This window comes from Topomyia yanbarensis, chromosome 3 (assembly GCF_030247195.1).
Source record: "Topomyia yanbarensis strain Yona2022 chromosome 3, ASM3024719v1, whole genome shotgun sequence".
NCBI classification, from domain to species: domain Eukaryota; kingdom Metazoa; phylum Arthropoda; class Insecta; order Diptera; family Culicidae; genus Topomyia; species Topomyia yanbarensis.
Window position 1 is genome coordinate 195059872 of NC_080672.1, and position 19218 is coordinate 195079089.

General features: G+C 46.3%; 2 protein-coding genes across 2 annotated transcripts; both read right to left on the bottom strand.

Moving 5' to 3' along the window:
* Positions 1 to 336: 336 nt before the first annotated feature.
* Positions 337 to 6243, bottom strand: LOC131687540 (craniofacial development protein 2-like). The gene is made up of 2 exons (XM_058971632.1): positions 4843 to 6243; positions 337 to 370 (listed from the first exon to the last, which is right to left on the bottom strand). The coding sequence occupies exons 1-2, from the start codon at positions 5667 to 5669 to the stop codon at positions 337 to 339; spliced, it is 861 nt and encodes a 286-aa protein (XP_058827615.1). The 5' UTR covers positions 5670 to 6243.
* Positions 6244 to 7490: 1247 nt separating this feature from the next.
* Positions 7491 to 10789, bottom strand: LOC131687541 (craniofacial development protein 2-like). Its single transcript, XM_058971634.1, has 2 exons — positions 9698 to 10789; positions 7491 to 7494 (listed from the first exon to the last, which is right to left on the bottom strand). The coding sequence occupies exons 1-2, from the start codon at positions 10222 to 10224 to the stop codon at positions 7491 to 7493; spliced, it is 531 nt and encodes a 176-aa protein (XP_058827617.1). The 5' UTR covers positions 10225 to 10789.
* Positions 10790 to 19218: the final 8429 nt, after the last annotated feature.

Here is a 19218-nt window from a genome sequence, read left to right on the forward strand (position 1 = left end):
TTACGTTTATCCAAGTCCACGTAGAGCTATAGTGCGGTCTCCCAGAATCGTTCCTGGCTCAGACGACGATACGCCGCTCCATCGCGAAGCCACCAAACCACGAGATTCGTTCCGAGATCCACGAAAACACTCAGGTACGGTAACCAGCAGAACGCGTGCTGTAGTTACCTACAATGCCAAACGCACCTTTTTTACCCTCGCTTGAAGCACCGGTGCTACACTGGTGTTGACGCTAAAATCACCGCGTCGTTCACTAAGCAGCATCCACCGCAACGACGGCACGCCAAACGGGCTCAGGTACATTTAATGCCTCCTCTCCCCCACCCACATGTCGGATCAGCAAACGGCCTCCACGTTCATCATTAGGCGGCTAAAAATATGTTTAAAAATAAATTGTAAACTTGTATACCAGTTCTTTTAGTTCCCATAAGATCCTTTTTTTGTTGGATGGATTTTGTATTGGTTCGCTTTGATGGAATATTATTTAGAAGCGGTAAGTACAGTGAGTCCTTCCGAGAACGGTAGCCGACCCTGAGATCAAAAAAAGGCCACGTGTTGTTCTTCAACGACACTTTCAACTATTATACAAAAAGTTGTTATTGTATCAGCTACCCATAATGAGTGCGGTAGTTTTTGCTATGCTATCATTGTTACAGAAAATAAATCACATTGACATTGAATAGAAACACACTTATTGTTTTTTGCTTTTACGCGTTTCGGTGTGGGTTCTTGTGGTGAGCAAGTGCTCAAAGCGTAATTATTAAGTGCTCGTTTTTACACAGTTTTTGGTAAGTTGTGCAATTATTACTTACTGGCGATCGACCTTTGCTCCATCGCAACGCCTAACCAGTATATTCCCATCCTTCCCTGGCTTGCATTTGTTGCCCAACGCAGTTTGAACGTCCTTGACGCTCTTGAGTAGCTCTATACCGAAAGAAGTTAGCTCATCCCGAACTACACGTTTCCGCTGCCCAGTAACGCTTTCACAGATTTCAGATGCAAATGCACACCATGAGCTTGATTGTGCTGAATCAGTTGTTCTTCAACGTCTCCTGCCCTGAATGTTTCTAAGATAGGGGCTGCTGTTCCACTGATATTCTTGATTTGCAAGCGCAATCTTTTGTTGACATCTGCTTCGATCTTGTAACCGACAGCATTTCAGCTTGATAATTAATTCCTTCAGGTTTTCACCGTCAATCAGAAGTCTCAAGACTACATCATTTCCCGCTGTTGATGCTTTATTTAGTCAATCTAAATCCACCTCTTCCATTCTGCAAGGTCTTTTCTTATTGTAGCATTTTCTGCTTTCAGGTCGCCTAAGTCCTCCTTGAAAACTGCTTGAGAGAAATTCCAGGAACTGCTCAATGTTGTGATTTGTTTCAGCGATGGCCTTGATACCGTGGTCCAGTGAAAGTCGTGTATGCGCCGACTCCTGTCGGATTTCACGTAAGGACAGCGCGATAGGTTTAAAGTCCTACATCAATTTGTCCTTGTTATTATCGTTGTCGTTGAGATTTCTATGCATCTGAGTACATCTAACTGAACAAAAATAAGGTTTCTTCTTCACTTTTACTACCGCGTTGCCATATACTGTTTTGCATTTAAAATGGCAACATTTATTGCAATTATTACACACTCACGTCATGCGACTGAGAGCACCATACACAACAGTTTATAGAGAACAGTTGCGCAAAGAGTGAAGTCAAAAAAAGTCTACCTATCGAGTACAGTTGGAATCCATCTCTAATACCTCTGCAGCAAAGCTGGATTCTAATTTTGCTCGATAGGTACTTTTTTGGCTTCAATTTCTGCACACTCTTTGCGTATCGTAAACCGGGGTGACTTTGATCATCGGGGTGACTTTGATCACTCGAAACTTTTTTCGTAGATCGCTTATTAAACCAGAATAGTCTACCGAATCATTTTAATTTGAATTGATTTTTATTCTAAACTTATAAAATACAGATCTGTTATACTTTATGAGTATATTTTTCGGTTTTTGGGCACAAAAACTACAAAAAACCGAAATTTGAATTCACTTGATTTTTACGAAGCTTCGTAAAGTGTCTATTTTTTATAAAGCAAATAAATCTCAGATTTGAGCAAGAGTAATAGCGAGTTTTTATTTTCCTTTAGATTGGGATATGCTAAATTTAGTTTTAAGAGTTTGTTTATTATTAATACAATTTTTTGGGAAAACAGTTGGCAATAATTTCAAATTATTTTAGGCTAAAATTCGCAACATTTTTTTGAAGTAGAATACTTCTAACGTTTCAATATGGGGTCCCGTTTCAAAAAATTCAGTTGAGAAATTTTCCCAGGTTTGAAATGCGAATATCTTCCGTTCTACTGATCGAAATCGCAATATTTTTGCAATATCTGATCGGAAATTCGTGCATGTATTTCGTATTAAATTTCGGAATTAGTGCGACTACTATAAATAAACCAAAAACAGGATTTTTAGAAAATCCTTCGAAAACAGCAAGGAAAATGCGCAATTTGCAAGCATATCTCACGCAGAGCCGTCAAAAAGGAGCATGTAAGCATTTCATTACATACGGGAATGTTATATACACAGGTCACGCGAGCTTGTTTTGTATCAGTGGGTGCTCGCTTACCACACGAGCAACATGCTCGTCCGGACGGTACAATGAGCGGTATCATGTTTGTGTTCCCGTACCGAGCGTCATCGCAAAGTTCTTCGTGATAAAAACCAGGGAATCACCAAATCCGCCATTCGGCGTCTGGCTCGTCGTGGTGGTGTAAAATGCATCTCCCATTTAATCTACGAATGCTGATGGTGTGCAGGAAAATGTCATCCGAGATGCAGTGATCTACACTGAACACGCCAAGCGCAAAACCGCAATGAATGTCGTCTATACTCTGAAGCGGCAGGGACGCACTTTGTATGGATTTGAAGGTTGAAAAGGTAAAACTCAACTTGTTTTTTTTTATAAACAGATTAAGGCCGAAGTGGCCTGTGCCGTATACAAAAGATTCCTCCATTCCACTCGGTCCATGGCCGCGCGTCGCCAGCCACGCAGTCTGCGAAGGGTCCGCAAATCGTCTTCCACCTGGTCGATCCATCGTGCTCGCTGCGCGCCACGTCTTCTTGTACCGGTCGGATTGCAATTGAGAACCATTTTCACCGGGCTATTGTCCGACATTCTGGCTACGTGCCCGGCCCACCGTAGTCGTCCGATTTTCGCGGTATGACAGATGGGCGGCTCCCCCAACAGCTGATGCAGCTCATGGTTCATTCGCCGTCTCCATGTGCCGTCTTCCATCTGCACTCCACCGTAGATGGTACGCAGCACTTTCCGTTCGAAGACACCAAGTGCGCGTTGGTCCTCCATGAGCATGGTCCAGGTCTCGTGCCCGTAGAGAACTACCGGTCTAATCAGCGTCTTGTAGATGGTCAACTTCGTACGACGGCGAATTCTGTTCGACCGAAGTGTCTTGCGGAGGCCAAAGTAAGCACGATTTCCTGCCACGATGCGTCTACGAATCTCTCTGCTGGTATCATTGTCGGTAGTCACCAGTGAGCCCAAGTACACGAACTCTTCAACCACCTCGATTTCGTCGCCACCGATGCAAACTCGAAGCGGGCGGTTCTCATTCTCTTCTCGTGAACCTCTTCCTATCATGTACTTTGTTTTCGACGTGTTGATGGCAAGTCCGACGCGCTTGGCTTCTCTTTTTAGTCTGATGTAGGCTTCCTCCATCTTCTCAAAGTTTCGTGCAATAATATCAACGTCATCGGCGAAGCCAAGTAGCTGAACGGACTTTGTAAAAATCGTACCACTCGTGTCGATCCCTGCTCTTCTTATTACACCTTCCAGCGCGATGTTGAATAACAGACACGAGAGACCATCACCTTGCCGTAACCCTCTGCGTGATTCGAAGGGACTCGAGAGCGTCCCTGAGACACGTACTACGCACATCACCCGATCCATCGTCGCCTTCACTAATCGCGTCAGTTTGTCCGGGAATCCGTACTCGTGCATAATCTGCCATAGCTGATCTCGATCGATAGTGTCGTATGCGGCTTTGAAGTCGATGAACAAATGATGTGTGGGCACATTGTACTCGCTGCATTTCTGCAGTACTTGACGAAGAGCGAACACCTGGTCCGTGGTAGATCGTTCGCTCATGAAACCCGCCTGGTACTGCCCCACGAACTCTCTTGCAATTGGTGATAGTCGACGGCATAGTATTTGGGAGAGTACCTTGTAGGCGGCGTTCAGCAGGGTGATTGCTCGGTAATTACAGCAATCCAGCTTGTCGCCCTTTTTGTAGATAGGACACACGACACCTTCCATCCACTCCTCCGGTAAAATCTCCTCCTCCCAAATCTTGGTAATCACCCAGTACAGCGCTTTAGCCAGTGGCTCGCCACCGTGTTTTAGTAGCTCGCTTGATATTTGGTCAACCCCAGCGGCTTTATTATTTTTGAGCCGGCTAATCTCCTCCTGGATTTCTTGGAGATCCGGAGCCGGTAGTGTAATGTCTTCCGCGCGTGCTCCCAGGTGCGTTACCGTGCCATCCTCGTCGTCTGCTGCATCGCCATTCAGGTGTTCTTCGTAGTGCTGCCGCCACCTCTGGATCACCTCACACTGGTCCGTGAGAAGATTCCCGTTTGTATCTCTGCTCATGTCGGCCTGTGGTACGTGGCCCCTGCGCGAGCGGTTCAACTTCTCGTAGAATTTCCGTGTGTCTTTAGCGCGGTACAGCTGCTCCATCGCTTCGCGATCTCGGTCTTCCTGCTGGCGCTTTTTGGTCCGGAAAACCGAGTTCTGCCTGTTCCGTGCCTGTTTATATCGCGCCTCGTTCGCCCTCGTGCGGTGTTGCAGCATTCTCGCCCATGCTGCATTCTTCTCTTCGACTAACTGCTCGCATTCGCCGTCGTACCAGTCGCTTCTTCGGTCCGGGCCCACCGTACCTAGTGCAGTGGCTGCGGTGCTACCTATGGCGGATCGGATATCTCTCCAGCCATCTTCAAGGGCAACTGCGCCTAGCTGCTCTTCCGTTGGTAGTGCCACTTCCAACTGCTGCGCGTATTCTTGAGCCACTCTGCCATCTTGTAGCCGCTCGATGTTTAGCCGCGGCGTTCGGCTTCGACGAGAGCTATGCACTGTCGAAAGTTTTGAGCGCAAGCATACTGCAACCAGGTGGTGGTCCGAATCTATATTCGCACTGCGATAAGTGCGGACGTTTGTGATGTCCGAGAAGAATCTACCGTCGATTAGAACGTGGTCGATTTGATTTTTTGTTACTTGGTCCGGTGATCTCCAGGTGACTTTGTGGATATCTTTGCGAGGGAAGAAGGTGCTTCGGACTACCATTCCACGGGAGGCTGCGAAGTTCACACATCGTTGGCCGTTGTCATTTGATACGGAATGCAGGCTGTTAGGCCCGATCACCGGTCTGTACATTGCCTCCCTTCCTACCTGTGCGTTCATGTCGCCGATGACAATTTTCACGTCTCGCAGAGGGCAACCGTCGTATGTCTGCTCCAGCTGCATGTAGAACGCTTCTTTCTCGTCGTCGGGTCTCCCTTCGTGTGGGCAGTGCACGTTGATGATGCTGTAGTTGAAGAAACGGCCTTTGATCCTCAACTTGCACATCCTTGCGTTGATCGGCTGCCACCCGATCACACGTTGGCGCATCTTGCCCAGCACTATGAAGCCGGTTCCCAGCTCGTTGGTTGTACCACAGCTCTGGTAGAAGGTAGCCGCTCGATGCCCGCTTTTCCACACCTTCTGTCCCGTCCAGCAAAGTTCCTGCAGCGCCACGATATCGAAGTTGCGGGGGTGTAGCTCGTCGTAGATTATCCTGTCACATCCTGCGAAGCCGAGCGATCTGCAGTTCCATGTTCCGAGTTTCCAATCGTGATCCTTTATTCGTCGCCTGGGTCGTTGCCGATTGTTCTGGGTCGTATTCTCTTCTGTATTGTTCGTTATGTGGGTTTTTTTAAGGGGTGGCTTATAGGGCCTACGCCAACCACCTGTCTCGCCGGTGGGCCATCGTGCCAGGACTGCTTAAGGTCCCACCTGGGCACCAGGACAGGTTTACACCTTCCGAAGAAGGGTAACCCCCCCTTCCCTGCCAGCATACGACCAAAGTTCCCACCGGGGTTGGTTACCCGATCTTCACTAAGGTTACTCGTATCCCAGTCGACGCCACGAGGAGGCCAGGGCTAGGAGTTACTGGGCAGGAAGCTAAGGACCGCAAGTGGGGTCTATTTTATACCTTCAGGTACGAGAGGCTTACGCACTGCCCAGTCATTGTCGACCAACTCAATTTGTATCATTATAAAAAAGGCCCTTTTCAGGGCCACCAAAATCATTTCAAAGAATAAGTTTGCATTTTCTGTTTCATGGACTGTTTCTCCCTGGAGAGCAATTTGGGTTAAACCCTAAATTATGATTTATTTCAGTACGCAAATTATTAAACCAGAATAGTCTACCGAATCATTTTAATTTGAATTGATTTTTATTCTAAACTTATAAAATACAGATCTGTTATACTTTATGAGTATATTTTTCGGTTTTTGGGCACAAAAACTACAAAAAACCGAAATTTGAATTCACTTGATTTTTACGAAGCTTCGTAAAGTGTCTATTTTTTATAAAGCAAATAAATCTCAGATTTGAGCAAGAGTAATAGCGAGTTTTTATTTTCCTTTAGATTGGGATATGCTAAATTTAGTTTTAAGAGTTTGTTTATCATTAATACAATTTTTTGGGAAAACAGTTGGCAATAATTTCAAATTATTTTAAGCTAAAATTCGCAACATTTTTTTGAAGTAGAATACTTCTAACGTTTCAATATGGGGTCCCGTTTCAAAAAATTCAGTTGAGAAATTTTCCCAGGTTTGAAATGCGAATATCTTCCGTTCTACTGATCGAAATCGCAATATTTTTGCAATATCTGATCGGAAATTCGTGCATGTATTTCGTATTAAATTTCGGAATTAGTGCGACTACTATAAATAAACCAAAAACAGGATTTTTAGAAAATCCTTCGAAAACAGCGAGGAAAATGCGCAATTTACAAGCATATCTCACGCAGAGCCGTCAAAAAGGAGCATGTAAGCATTTCATTACATACGGGAATGTTATATACACAGGTCACGCGAGCTTGTTTTGTATCAGTGGGTACTCGCTTACCACACGAGCAACATGCTCGTCCGGACGGTACAATGAGCGGTATCATGTTTGTGTTCCCGTACCGAGCGTCATCGCAAAGTTCTTCGTGATAAAAACCAGGGAATCACCAAATCCGCCATTCGGCGTCTGGCTCGTCGTGGTGGTGTAAAATGCATCTCCCATTTAATCTACGAATGCTGATGGTGTGCAGGAAAATGTCATCCGAGATGCAGTGATCTACACTGAACACGCCAAGCGCAAAACCGCAATGAATGTCGTCTATACTCTGAAGCGGCAGGGACGCACTTTGTATGGATTTGAAGGTTGAAAAGGTAAAACTCAACTGGTTTTTTTTATATAAACAGATTAAGGCCGAAGTGGCCTGTGCCGTATACAAAAGATTCCTCCATTCCACTCGGTCCATGGCCGCGCGTCGCCAGCCACGCAGTCTGCGAAGGGTCCGCAAATCGTCTTCCACCTGGTCGATCCATCGTGCTCGCTGCGCGCCACGTCTTCTTGTACCGGTCGGATTGCAATTGAGAACCATTTTCACCGGGCTATTGTCCGACATTCTGGCTACGTGCCCGGCCCACCGTAGTCGTCCGATTTTCGCGGTATGACAGATGGGCGGCTCCCCCAACAGCTGATGCAGCTCATGGTTCATTCGCCGTCTCCATGTGCCGTCTTCCATCTGCACTCCACCGTAGATGGTACGCAGCACTTTCCGTTCGAAGACACCAAGTGCGCGTTGGTCCTCCATGAGCATGGTCCAGGTCTCGTGCCCGTAGAGAACTACCGGTCTAATCAGCGTCTTGTAGATGGTCAACTTCGTACGACGGCGAATTCTGTTCGACCGAAGTGTCTTGCGGAGGCCAAAGTAAGCACGATTTCCTGCCACGATGCGTCTACGAATCTCTCTGCTGGTATCATTGTCGGTAGTCACCAGTGAGCCCAAGTACACGAACTCTTCAACCACCTCGATTTCGTCGCCACCGATGCAAACTCGAAGCGGGCGGTTCTCATTCTCTTCTCGTGAACCTCTTCCTATCATGTACTTTGTTTTCGACGTGTTGATGGCAAGTCCGACGCGCTTGGCTTCTCTTTTTAGTCTGATGTAGGCTTCCTCCATCTTCTCAAAGTTTCGTGCAATAATATCAACGTCATCGGCGAAGCCAAGTAGCTGAACGGACTTTGTAAAAATCGTACCACTCGTGTCGATCCCTGCTCTTCTTATTACACCTTCCAGCGCGATGTTGAATAACAGACACGAGAGACCATCACCTTGCCGTAACCCTCTGCGTGATTCGAAGGGACTCGAGAGCGTCCCTGAGACACGTACTACGCACATCACCCGATCCATCGTCGCCTTCACTAATCGCGTCAGTTTGTCCGGGAATCCGTACTCGTGCATAATCTGCCATAGCTGATCTCGATCGATAGTGTCGTATGCGGCTTTGAAGTCGATGAACAAATGATGTGTGGGCACATTGTACTCGCTGCATTTCTGCAGTACTTGACGAAGAGCGAACACCTGGTCCGTGGTAGATCGTTCGCTCATGAAACCCGCCTGGTACTGCCCCACGAACTCTCTTGCAATTGGTGATAGTCGACGGCATAGTATTTGGGAGAGTACCTTGTAGGCGGCGTTCAGCAGGGTGATTGCTCGGTAATTACAGCAATCCAGCTTGTCGCCCTTTTTGTAGATAGGACACACGACACCTTCCATCCACTCCTCCGGTAAAATCTCCTCCTCCCAAATCTTGGTAATCACCCAGTACAGCGCTTTAGCCAGTGGCTCGCCACCGTGTTTTAGTAGCTCGCTTGATATTTGGTCAACCCCAGCGGCTTTATTATTTTTGAGCCGGCTAATCTCCTCCTGGATTTCTTGGAGATCCGGAGCCGGTAGTGTAATGTCTTCCGCGCGTGCTCCCAGGTGCGTTACCGTGCCATCCTCGTCGTCTGCTGCATCGCCATTCAGGTGTTCTTCGTAGTGCTGCCGCCACCTCTGGATCACCTCACACTGGTCCGTGAGAAGATTCCCGTTTGTATCTCTGCTCATGTCGGCCTGTGGTACGTGGCCCCTGCGCGAGCGGTTCAACTTCTCGTAGAATTTCCGTGTGTCTTTAGCGCGGTACAGCTGCTCCATCGCTTCGCGATCTCGGTCTTCCTGCTGGCGCTTTTTGGTCCGGAAAACCGAGTTCTGCCTGTTCCGTGCCTGTTTATATCGCGCCTCGTTCGCCCTCGTGCGGTGTTGCAGCATTCTCGCCCATGCTGCATTCTTCTCTTCGACTAACTGCTCGCATTCGCCGTCGTACCAGTCGCTTCTTCGGTCCGGGCCCACCGTACCTAGTGCAGTGGCTGCGGTGCTACCTATGGCGGATCGGATATCTCTCCAGCCATCTTCAAGGGCAACTGCGCCTAGCTGCTCTTCCGTTGGTAGTGCCACTTCCAACTGCTGCGCGTATTCTTGAGCCACTCTGCCATCTTGTAGCCGCTCGATGTTTAGCCGCGGCGTTCGGCTTCGACGAGAGCTATGCACTGTCGAAAGTTTTGAGCGCAAGCATACTGCAACCAGGTGGTGGTCCGAATCTATATTCGCACTGCGATAAGTGCGGACGTTTGTGATGTCCGAGAAGAATCTACCGTCGATTAGAACGTGGTCGATTTGATTTTTTGTTACTTGGTCCGGTGATCTCCAGGTGACTTTGTGGATATCTTTGCGAGGGAAGAAGGTGCTTCGGACTACCATTCCACGGGAGGCTGCGAAGTTCACACATCGTTGGCCGTTGTCATTTGATACGGAATGCAGGCTGTTAGGCCCGATCACCGGTCTGTACATTGCCTCCCTTCCTACCTGTGCGTTCATGTCGCCGATGACAATTTTCACGTCTCGCAGAGGGCAACCGTCGTATGTCTGCTCCAGCTGCATGTAGAACGCTTCTTTCTCGTCGTCGGGTCTCCCTTCGTGTGGGCAGTGCACGTTGATGATGCTGTAGTTGAAGAAACGGCCTTTGATCCTCAACTTGCACATCCTTGCGTTGATCGGCTGCCACCCGATCACACGTTGGCGCATCTTGCCCAGCACTATGAAGCCGGTTCCCAGCTCGTTGGTTGTACCACAGCTCTGGTAGAAGGTAGCCGCTCGATGCCCGCTTTTCCACACCTTCTGTCCCGTCCAGCAAAGTTCCTGCAGCGCCACGATATCGAAGTTGCGGGGGTGTAGCTCGTCGTAGATTATCCTGTCACATCCTGCGAAGCCGAGCGATCTGCAGTTCCATGTTCCGAGTTTCCAATCGTGATCCTTTATTCGTCGCCTGGGTCGTTGCCGATTGTTCTGGGTCGTATTCTCTTCTGTATTGTTCGTTATGTGGGTTTTTTTAAGGGGTGGCTTATAGGGCCTACGCCAACCACCTGTCTCGCCGGTGGGCCATCGTGCCAGGACTGCTTAAGGTCCCACCTGGGCACCAGGACAGGTTTACACCTTCCGAAGAAGGGTAACCCCCCCTTCCCTGCCAGCATACGACCAAAGTTCCCACCGGGGTTGGTTACCCGATCTTCACTAAGGTTACTCGTATCCCAGTCGACGCCACGAGGAGGCCAGGGCTAGGAGTTACTGGGCAGGAAGCTAAGGACCGCAAGTGGGGTCTATTTTATACCTTCAGGTACGAGAGGCTTACGCACTGCCCAGTCATTGTCGACCAACTCAATTTGTATCATTATAAAAAAGGCCCTTTTCAGGGCCACCAAAATCATTTCAAAGAATAAGTTTGCATTTTCTGTTTCATGGACTGTTTCTCCCTGGAGAGCAATTTGGGTTAAACCCTAAATTATGATTTATTTCAGTACGCAAATTATTAAACCAGAATAGTCTACCGAATCATTTTAATTTGAATTGATTTTTATTCTAAACTTATAAAATACAGATCTGTTATACTTTATGAGTATATTTTTCGGTTTTTGGGCACAAAAACTACAAAAAACCGAAATTTGAATTCACTTGATTTTTACGAAGCTTCGTAAAGTGTCTATTTTTTATAAAGCAAATAAATCTCAGATTTGAGCAAGAGTAATAGCGAGTTTTTATTTTCCTTTAGATTGGGATATGCTAAATTTAGTTTTAAGAGTTTGTTTATCATTAATACAATTTTTTGGGAAAACAGTTGGCAATAATTTCAAATTATTTTAAGCTAAAATTCGCAACATTTTTTTGAAGTAGAATACTTCTAACGTTTCAATATGGGGTCCCGTTTCAAAAAATTCAGTTGAGAAATTTTCCCAGGTTTGAAATGCGAATATCTTCCGTTCTACTGATCGAAATCGCAATATTTTTGCAATATCTGATCGGAAATTCGTGCATGTATTTCGTATTAAATTTCGGAATTAGTGCGACTACTATAAATAAACCAAAAACAGGATTTTTAGAAAATCCTTCGAAAACAGCGAGGAAAATGCGCAATTTACAAGCATATCTCACGCAGAGCCGTCAAAAAGGAGCATGTAAGCATTTCATTACATACGGGAATGTTATATACACAGGTCACGCGAGCTTGTTTTGTATCAGTGGGTACTCGCTTACCACACGAGCAACATGCTCGTCCGGACGGTACAATGAGCGGTATCATGTTTGTGTTCCCGTACCGAGCGTCATCGCAAAGTTCTTCGTGATAAAAACCAGGGAATCACCAAATCCGCCATTCGGCGTCTGGCTCGTCGTGGTGGTGTAAAATGCATCTCCCATTTAATCTACGAATGCTGATGGTGTGCAGGAAAATGTCATCCGAGATGCAGTGATCTACACTGAACACGCCAAGCGCAAAACCGCAATGAATGTCGTCTATACTCTGAAGCGGCAGGGACGCACTTTGTATGGATTTGAAGGTTGAAAAGGTAAAACTCAACTTGTTTTTTTTTATAAACAGATTAAGGCCGAAGTGGCCTGTGCCGTATACAAAAGATTCCTCCATTCCACTCGGTCCATGGCCGCGCGTCGCCAGCCACGCAGTCTGCGAAGGGTCCGCAAATCGTCTTCCACCTGGTCGATCCATCGTGCTCGCTGCGCGCCACGTCTTCTTGTACCGGTCGGATTGCAATTGAGAACCATTTTCACCGGGCTATTGTCCGACATTCTGGCTACGTGCCCGGCCCACCGTAGTCGTCCGATTTTCGCGGTATGACAGATGGGCGGCTCCCCCAACAGCTGATGCAGCTCATGGTTCATTCGCCGTCTCCATGTGCCGTCTTCCATCTGCACTCCACCGTAGATGGTACGCAGCACTTTCCGTTCGAAGACACCAAGTGCGCGTTGGTCCTCCATGAGCATGGTCCAGGTCTCGTGCCCGTAGAGAACTACCGGTCTAATCAGCGTCTTGTAGATGGTCAACTTCGTACGACGGCGAATTCTGTTCGACCGAAGTGTCTTGCGGAGGCCAAAGTAAGCACGATTTCCTGCCACGATGCGTCTACGAATCTCTCTGCTGGTATCATTGTCGGTAGTCACCAGTGAGCCCAAGTACACGAACTCTTCAACCACCTCGATTTCGTCGCCACCGATGCAAACTCGAAGCGGGCGGTTCTCATTCTCTTCTCGTGAACCTCTTCCTATCATGTACTTTGTTTTCGACGTGTTGATGGCAAGTCCGACGCGCTTGGCTTCTCTTTTTAGTCTGATGTAGGCTTCCTCCATCTTCTCAAAGTTTCGTGCAATAATATCAACGTCATCGGCGAAGCCAAGTAGCTGAACGGACTTTGTAAAAATCGTACCACTCGTGTCGATCCCTGCTCTTCTTATTACACCTTCCAGCGCGATGTTGAATAACAGACACGAGAGACCATCACCTTGCCGTAACCCTCTGCGTGATTCGAAGGGACTCGAGAGCGTCCCTGAGACACGTACTACGCACATCACCCGATCCATCGTCGCCTTCACTAATCGCGTCAGTTTGTCCGGGAATCCGTACTCGTGCATAATCTGCCATAGCTGATCTCGATCGATAGTGTCGTATGCGGCTTTGAAGTCGATGAACAAATGATGTGTGGGCACATTGTTCTCGCTGCATTTCTGCAGTACTTGACGAAGAGCGAACACCTGGTCCGTGGTAGATCGTTCGCTCATGAAACCCGCCTGGTACTGCCCCACGAACTCTCTTGCAATTGGTGATAGTCGACGGCATAGTATTTGGGAGAGTACCTTGTAGGCGGCGTTCAGCAGGGTGATTGCTCGGTAATTACAGCAATCCAGCTTGTCGCCCTTTTTGTAGATAGGACACACGACACCTTCCATCCACTCCTCCGGTAAAATCTCCTCCTCCCAAATCTTGGTAATCACCCAGTACAGCGCTTTAGCCAGTGGCTCGCCACCGTGTTTTAGTAGCTCGCTTGATATTTGGTCAACCCCAGCGGCTTTATTATTTTTGAGCCGGCTAATCTCCTCCTGGATTTCTTGGAGATCCGGAGCCGGTAGTGTAATGTCTTCCGCGCGTGCTCCCAGGTGCGTTACCGTGCCATCCTCGTCGTCTGCTGCATCGCCATTCAGGTGTTCTTCGTAGTGCTGCCGCCACCTCTGGATCACCTCACACTGGTCCGTGAGAAGATTCCCGTTTGTATCTCTGCTCATGTCGGCCTGTGGTACGTGGCCCCTGCGCGAGCGGTTCAACTTCTCGTAGAATTTCCGTGTGTCTTTAGCGCGGTACAGCTGCTCCATCGCTTCGCGATCTCGGTCTTCCTGCTGGCGCTTTTTGGTCCGGAAAACCGAGTTCTGCCTGTTCCGTGCCTGTTTATATCGCGCCTCGTTCGCCCTCGTGCGGTGTTGCAGCATTCTCGCCCATGCTGCATTCTTCTCTTCGACTAACTGCTCGCATTCGCCGTCGTACCAGTCGCTTCTTCGGTCCGGGCCCACCGTACCTAGTGCAGTGGCTGCGGTGCTACCTATGGCGGATCGGATATCTCTCCAGCCATCTTCAAGGGCAACTGCGCCTAGCTGCTCTTCCGTTGGTAGTGCCACTTCCAACTGCTGCGCGTATTCTTGAGCCACTCTGCCATCTTGTAGCCGCTCGATGTTTAGCCGCGGCGTTCGGCTTCGACGAGAGCTATGCACTGTCGAAAGTTTTGAGCGCAAGCATACTGCAACCAGGTGGTGGTCCGAATCTATATTCGCACTGCGATAAGTGCGGACGTTTGTGATGTCCGAGAAGAATCTACCGTCGATTAGAACGTGGTCGATTTGATTTTTTGTTACTTGGTCCGGTGATCTCCAGGTGACTTTGTGGATATCTTTGCGAGGGAAGAAGGTGCTTCGGACTACCATTCCACGGGAGGCTGCGAAGTTCACACATCGTTGGCCGTTGTCATTTGATACGGAATGCAGGCTGTTAGGCCCGATCACCGGTCTGTACATTGCCTCCCTTCCTACCTGTGCGTTCATGTCGCCGATGACAATTTTCACGTCTCGCAGAGGGCAACCGTCGTATGTCTGCTCCAGCTGCATGTAGAACGCTTCTTTCTCGTCGTCGGGTCTCCCTTCGTGTGGGCAGTGCACGTTGATGATGCTGTAGTTGAAGAAACGGCCTTTGATCCTCAACTTGCACATCCTTGCGTTGATCGGCTGCCACCCGATCACACGTTGGCGCATCTTGCCCAGCACTATGAAGCCGGTTCCCAGCTCGTTGGTTGTACCACAGCTCTGGTAGAAGGTAGCCGCTCGATGCCCGCTTTTCCACACCTTCTGTCCCGTCCAGCAAAGTTCCTGCAGCGCCACGATATCGAAGTTGCGGGGGTGTAGCTCGTCGTAGATTATCCTGTCACATCCTGCGAAGCCGAGCGATCTGCAGTTCCATGTTCCGAGTTTCCAATCGTGATCCTTTATTCGTCGCCTGGGTCGTTGCCACAGGTACGAACCTATTGTTCGTTATGTGGGTTTTTTTAAGGGGTTGCTTATAGGGCCTACGCCAACCACCTGTCTCGCCGGTGGGCCATCGTGCCAGGACTGCTTAAGGTCCCACCTGGGCACCAGGACAGGTTTACACCTTCCGAAGAAGGGTAACCCCCCCTTCCCTGCCAGCATACGACCAAAGTTCCCACCGGGGTTGGTTACCCGATCTTCACTAAGGTTACTCGTATCCCAGTCGACGCCACGAGGAGGCCAGGGCTAGGAGTTACTGGGCAGGAAGCTAAGGACCGCAAGTGGGGTCTATTTTATACCTTCAGGTACGAGAGGCTTACGCACTGCCCAGTCATTGTCGACCAACTCAACTTGTATCATTATAAAAAAGGCCCTTTTCAGGGCCACCAAAATCATTTCAAAGAATAAGTTTGCATTTTCTGTTTCATGGACTGTTTCTCCCTGGAGAGCAATTTGGGTTAAACCCTAAATTATGATTTATTTCAGTACGCAAATTGCAAATATGGTCAGAAACAAACTGGAGTGAAGTGGAAAACACTTTTACTAGGCGCATTAAAAAAAGGTTTCAATTCTCAAACATTATAATAATAATAATCTCCGTATTGGAAACACATTTTCAATTTTGTTCTTTATCAAAAATATGTGATCGACCAACAGGGCAACACAAAAAAGGACGAGCTAACATTGTGCTGTAGTCAGGTATAAAAACTCAGGATGCTGTTGCTCACGCTCAGTTCGTTTGCAGCATCAGCATGCAGCAGTTAGTTTGCAGCACCTCCCGCGAAATTCAATCCGCCGTCCATTTGCTGCTGTCAGAAGAGTTGGCCAAGCACGCCGTCTCAGATGGCACCAAAACTGTTACCATATACACCAGCTCCAAGTAAATTTCGAACACTGCCGAAACAAAAGGCCCTTTTCAGGGCCATCAATTTATCGACAAAGAATGAAATTGAAGTTTTGTTATTACAAGCATCAGAAAGTGGCTTGTCAAGAGCGTTGGATGGTAAGTGAGCCACTTGTGAACAATACCGTCGCTTTCACGTAGAATGGCACAAAATCAAAAGTTATTTGTGATTTGTAGACAGTTTAGTGTATTGATTCAATTTACAAAAATCGATCGTTTTCTAACGTTTCGATATAAGTGCTCCGTTTCAAAATTTTCGGCCAGAATGCTGCCTGTTTTTTTAAACATGAAAATCTGCTGTTGTACTGAATGAAAACCTTCGATTTTTGCGTTGATTGGAAATAGTTGTGACTAATTCTGTAGAATGTGCAATTACTGAAAATAACGGATTTTGTGAAAGCAGTGGTTGGTCCGTACAATTCGATTCTAAGCGAGCCAGACTAGTTTTTGTTGGAAGGTCCACGTCTGACAATAGAAGTAAACTATTTTATTTTGAATTCAACTACAACTTCCTTGAAAACAGCACAGCTAAAAAACTTTTGGGAAAACGCCCAAACCAAAATTTGCCACTATAATGGAAACTGCCTGTGCCCCCGCCGCACAGCATCATCAAGATCGATAGTAATTCAAGCCGGAGGGCAAGGGGGAGGGAGGTTGTAAGGCAATGGAAAACGAAAATTTCATTTATATCTTAGTGGAATATAATTGGCTAGTCCTGAAAAGAACTTGTTGGTTTGTGGTTCATTTTGGGTCACAATTTAGGCCCACTCGATTGCTGATAGCTGTGAATTTCTCGCAGGCCGACAGTTTCTGTTCGGTAGCGATGAGGCTTCCTAACGCCAACCGTGACTGGGGCACTTTTACACGGCCTTCGTTGCTTACTGCTTGCAGGGAGGCTTTCCTCCGGTGGACTTACGAGCGGTCTGTTTGGTACGGGAATGCAGCGAAAAATGCTGATCTGCTACTTCTCTGATGCTGGTAGTAGGACGACGGCCAAACGCTCGTTTTCGTGCCTTCATTTATAAAAGTTCAACAATATTTTCAAAGAATGTTGCAAATAGACAACTTGATAATTCCAAAAATATTCCAAATAAACTATGTATGTGCAAAAGACGACAAAATCGTAAAGAAATTGCTGTTCCAGCACAGAATTTCCTGTCGGGAAATGGTTTTTTGGCGGCTAAATTTGCTCGATAGAAATGCAGTTCGTCGATTGGCCCATTCAGATTCGCAATTTTAATTTTGTTCATAATCAAAAATGTGTGATCGTCCTGAAAAGGACAGATTTTACAGCAATATGCATTTCATTTGCGACTTTCAGCGTTCGATTTATGCTTTCTTTTCGGTCTTCTTGGGCAGCACTCCTGATTGGATGTTTTGTTTTTGAGCAATGGTCACTTGTTTGTTCAATTTTTCGATGTTACGAATCGCCAGCTGCTGAAGACGTTGGATAATTCGTCTTTTTGTTGTCACGGGCAGCATTTCCTTCCAATTTCAACACTTTAGCAGCAAGGTATTCCATTACAGCTACTAATGGGATTTTCGATTGATTGACGGTGTAGTGGATTGCACTAGAAGTGCAGAAAATTTCTGCTAGAAAGTGCAAATACGGTGCAGTTTCAGTGCACTCTACTACACCGGTGTCAATCAATCGAAAATCCCATAAGTAAACGGCACTACGACGCGTTCAACACAATTTGTTTGTGTATCGACCAACGAAGGAGAGGAGCTACGAAGAACACAATATCAGTTTGTTTGTATCGTCGTACCATATACGTCGATCTCAATGTTTCCGAACATTGTTAAAGGATACAAGAAGAAGCGGCCGTCCGTTTGTAGCTGTCAGAAAAGTTCACCGAGCACGCCTTCTCAGATGGCACAAATACACTAGCTCCAACTAAATTCCGAATACTGCCCAAACAAAAGGCACTTTTCAGGGCCATCATTTATCAACAAAGAATCGAATTGAAGTTTTGTAATTACAAGCATCAAAAAGTGGCTTGCCAAGAGCGTTGGATAGTAAGTGAGCCCCTTGTGAACAATATCGTCGGCATGTCATAGAATGGCACGAAATAAAAAGTTATCATTTGTGTGATTTGTTGACAGTTTCGTGTAATGATTCAATTTACAATAACATTCATTAAATGCCCTTTTTAGGAATACCATATAGATAAATATGTTCGTATATTTTAGATTTCGATGTACGTGTATCGATATTTCGGTATTTCCATTAGAAATAACAAAAAAACTGCTTTTAATACAACCTATCAGAAGATAGTCAAAATTGTAGCAATTGTATAACCAGTCTAAAGTGTATTCTACTTTACTCCGGTTATGTCTCTGACATTACCCACCCATTTTTTTATTGTTCAACTTTTTGTACATTGATAAAACACTGAAACAAAACAATTTTAGCAGCTTTAAAAGTTTTCAAAATCTTTTATTCTACTTGGACACAAATTATACGAATTTTGGTTACTCGAATTTCACAGTACATTGAAACACTTTGTAAAATACAAAATGTTTCATCTATTTAACAATGAGTATCTTTCCAGAATTAGTTTAAACAAACATTTGAATGAAAAGCATTGACATCAATAACTTAATGTGGGTGAACATGCAGGTTATCAAAGTCACCCCGGAACACGAAAACGGACTTCAACATGAAATCATTTTTGAAAAAATAGCTGAAAACGGACAATTTTAGGTAACACCATCCAATCTTGTTCTCCATACATCAGTACATGGTATAAAAATATTAAACTCGAAAAAAATTCGTTGCGTCTAAAAATATGTAATGATTACTTCGAAAAGTGATCAATGTCATCCCGGTTTACGGTACCGTTATACTGAGGCCTTTGCCATACACTATACATACAGATGACAGATTCTTAGTGTTGGTATTGGGAAATTAATTTTTACCTTAATTACCTTTGTAACATGTTATGTAAAAAAGAAACCCCGGCTTAGAAAAGCTTTTGCAAATTCCGTTTCAAAAACCTGTTTTAATCCACCTAGCGGTGCAATTGTGCCTTTCTCGTTTCTCTAAACTATAGCACGGAGGCTTTTTATGTTCAACATAGTTGTGGAAATGTGCATTACATTCTTAGTACACTTTGCATTTATACACAATGGCTTGCCAGCCACGAACTTGATGAGCTACGTGTCGACGGTGAAACACTTGAAACAAAAAAATATCGTACTTCATTAGCCATTTTTTTTGGAGTTTGCATCAAATCTCGAGGTTTCATGCACCTTGAAGACAT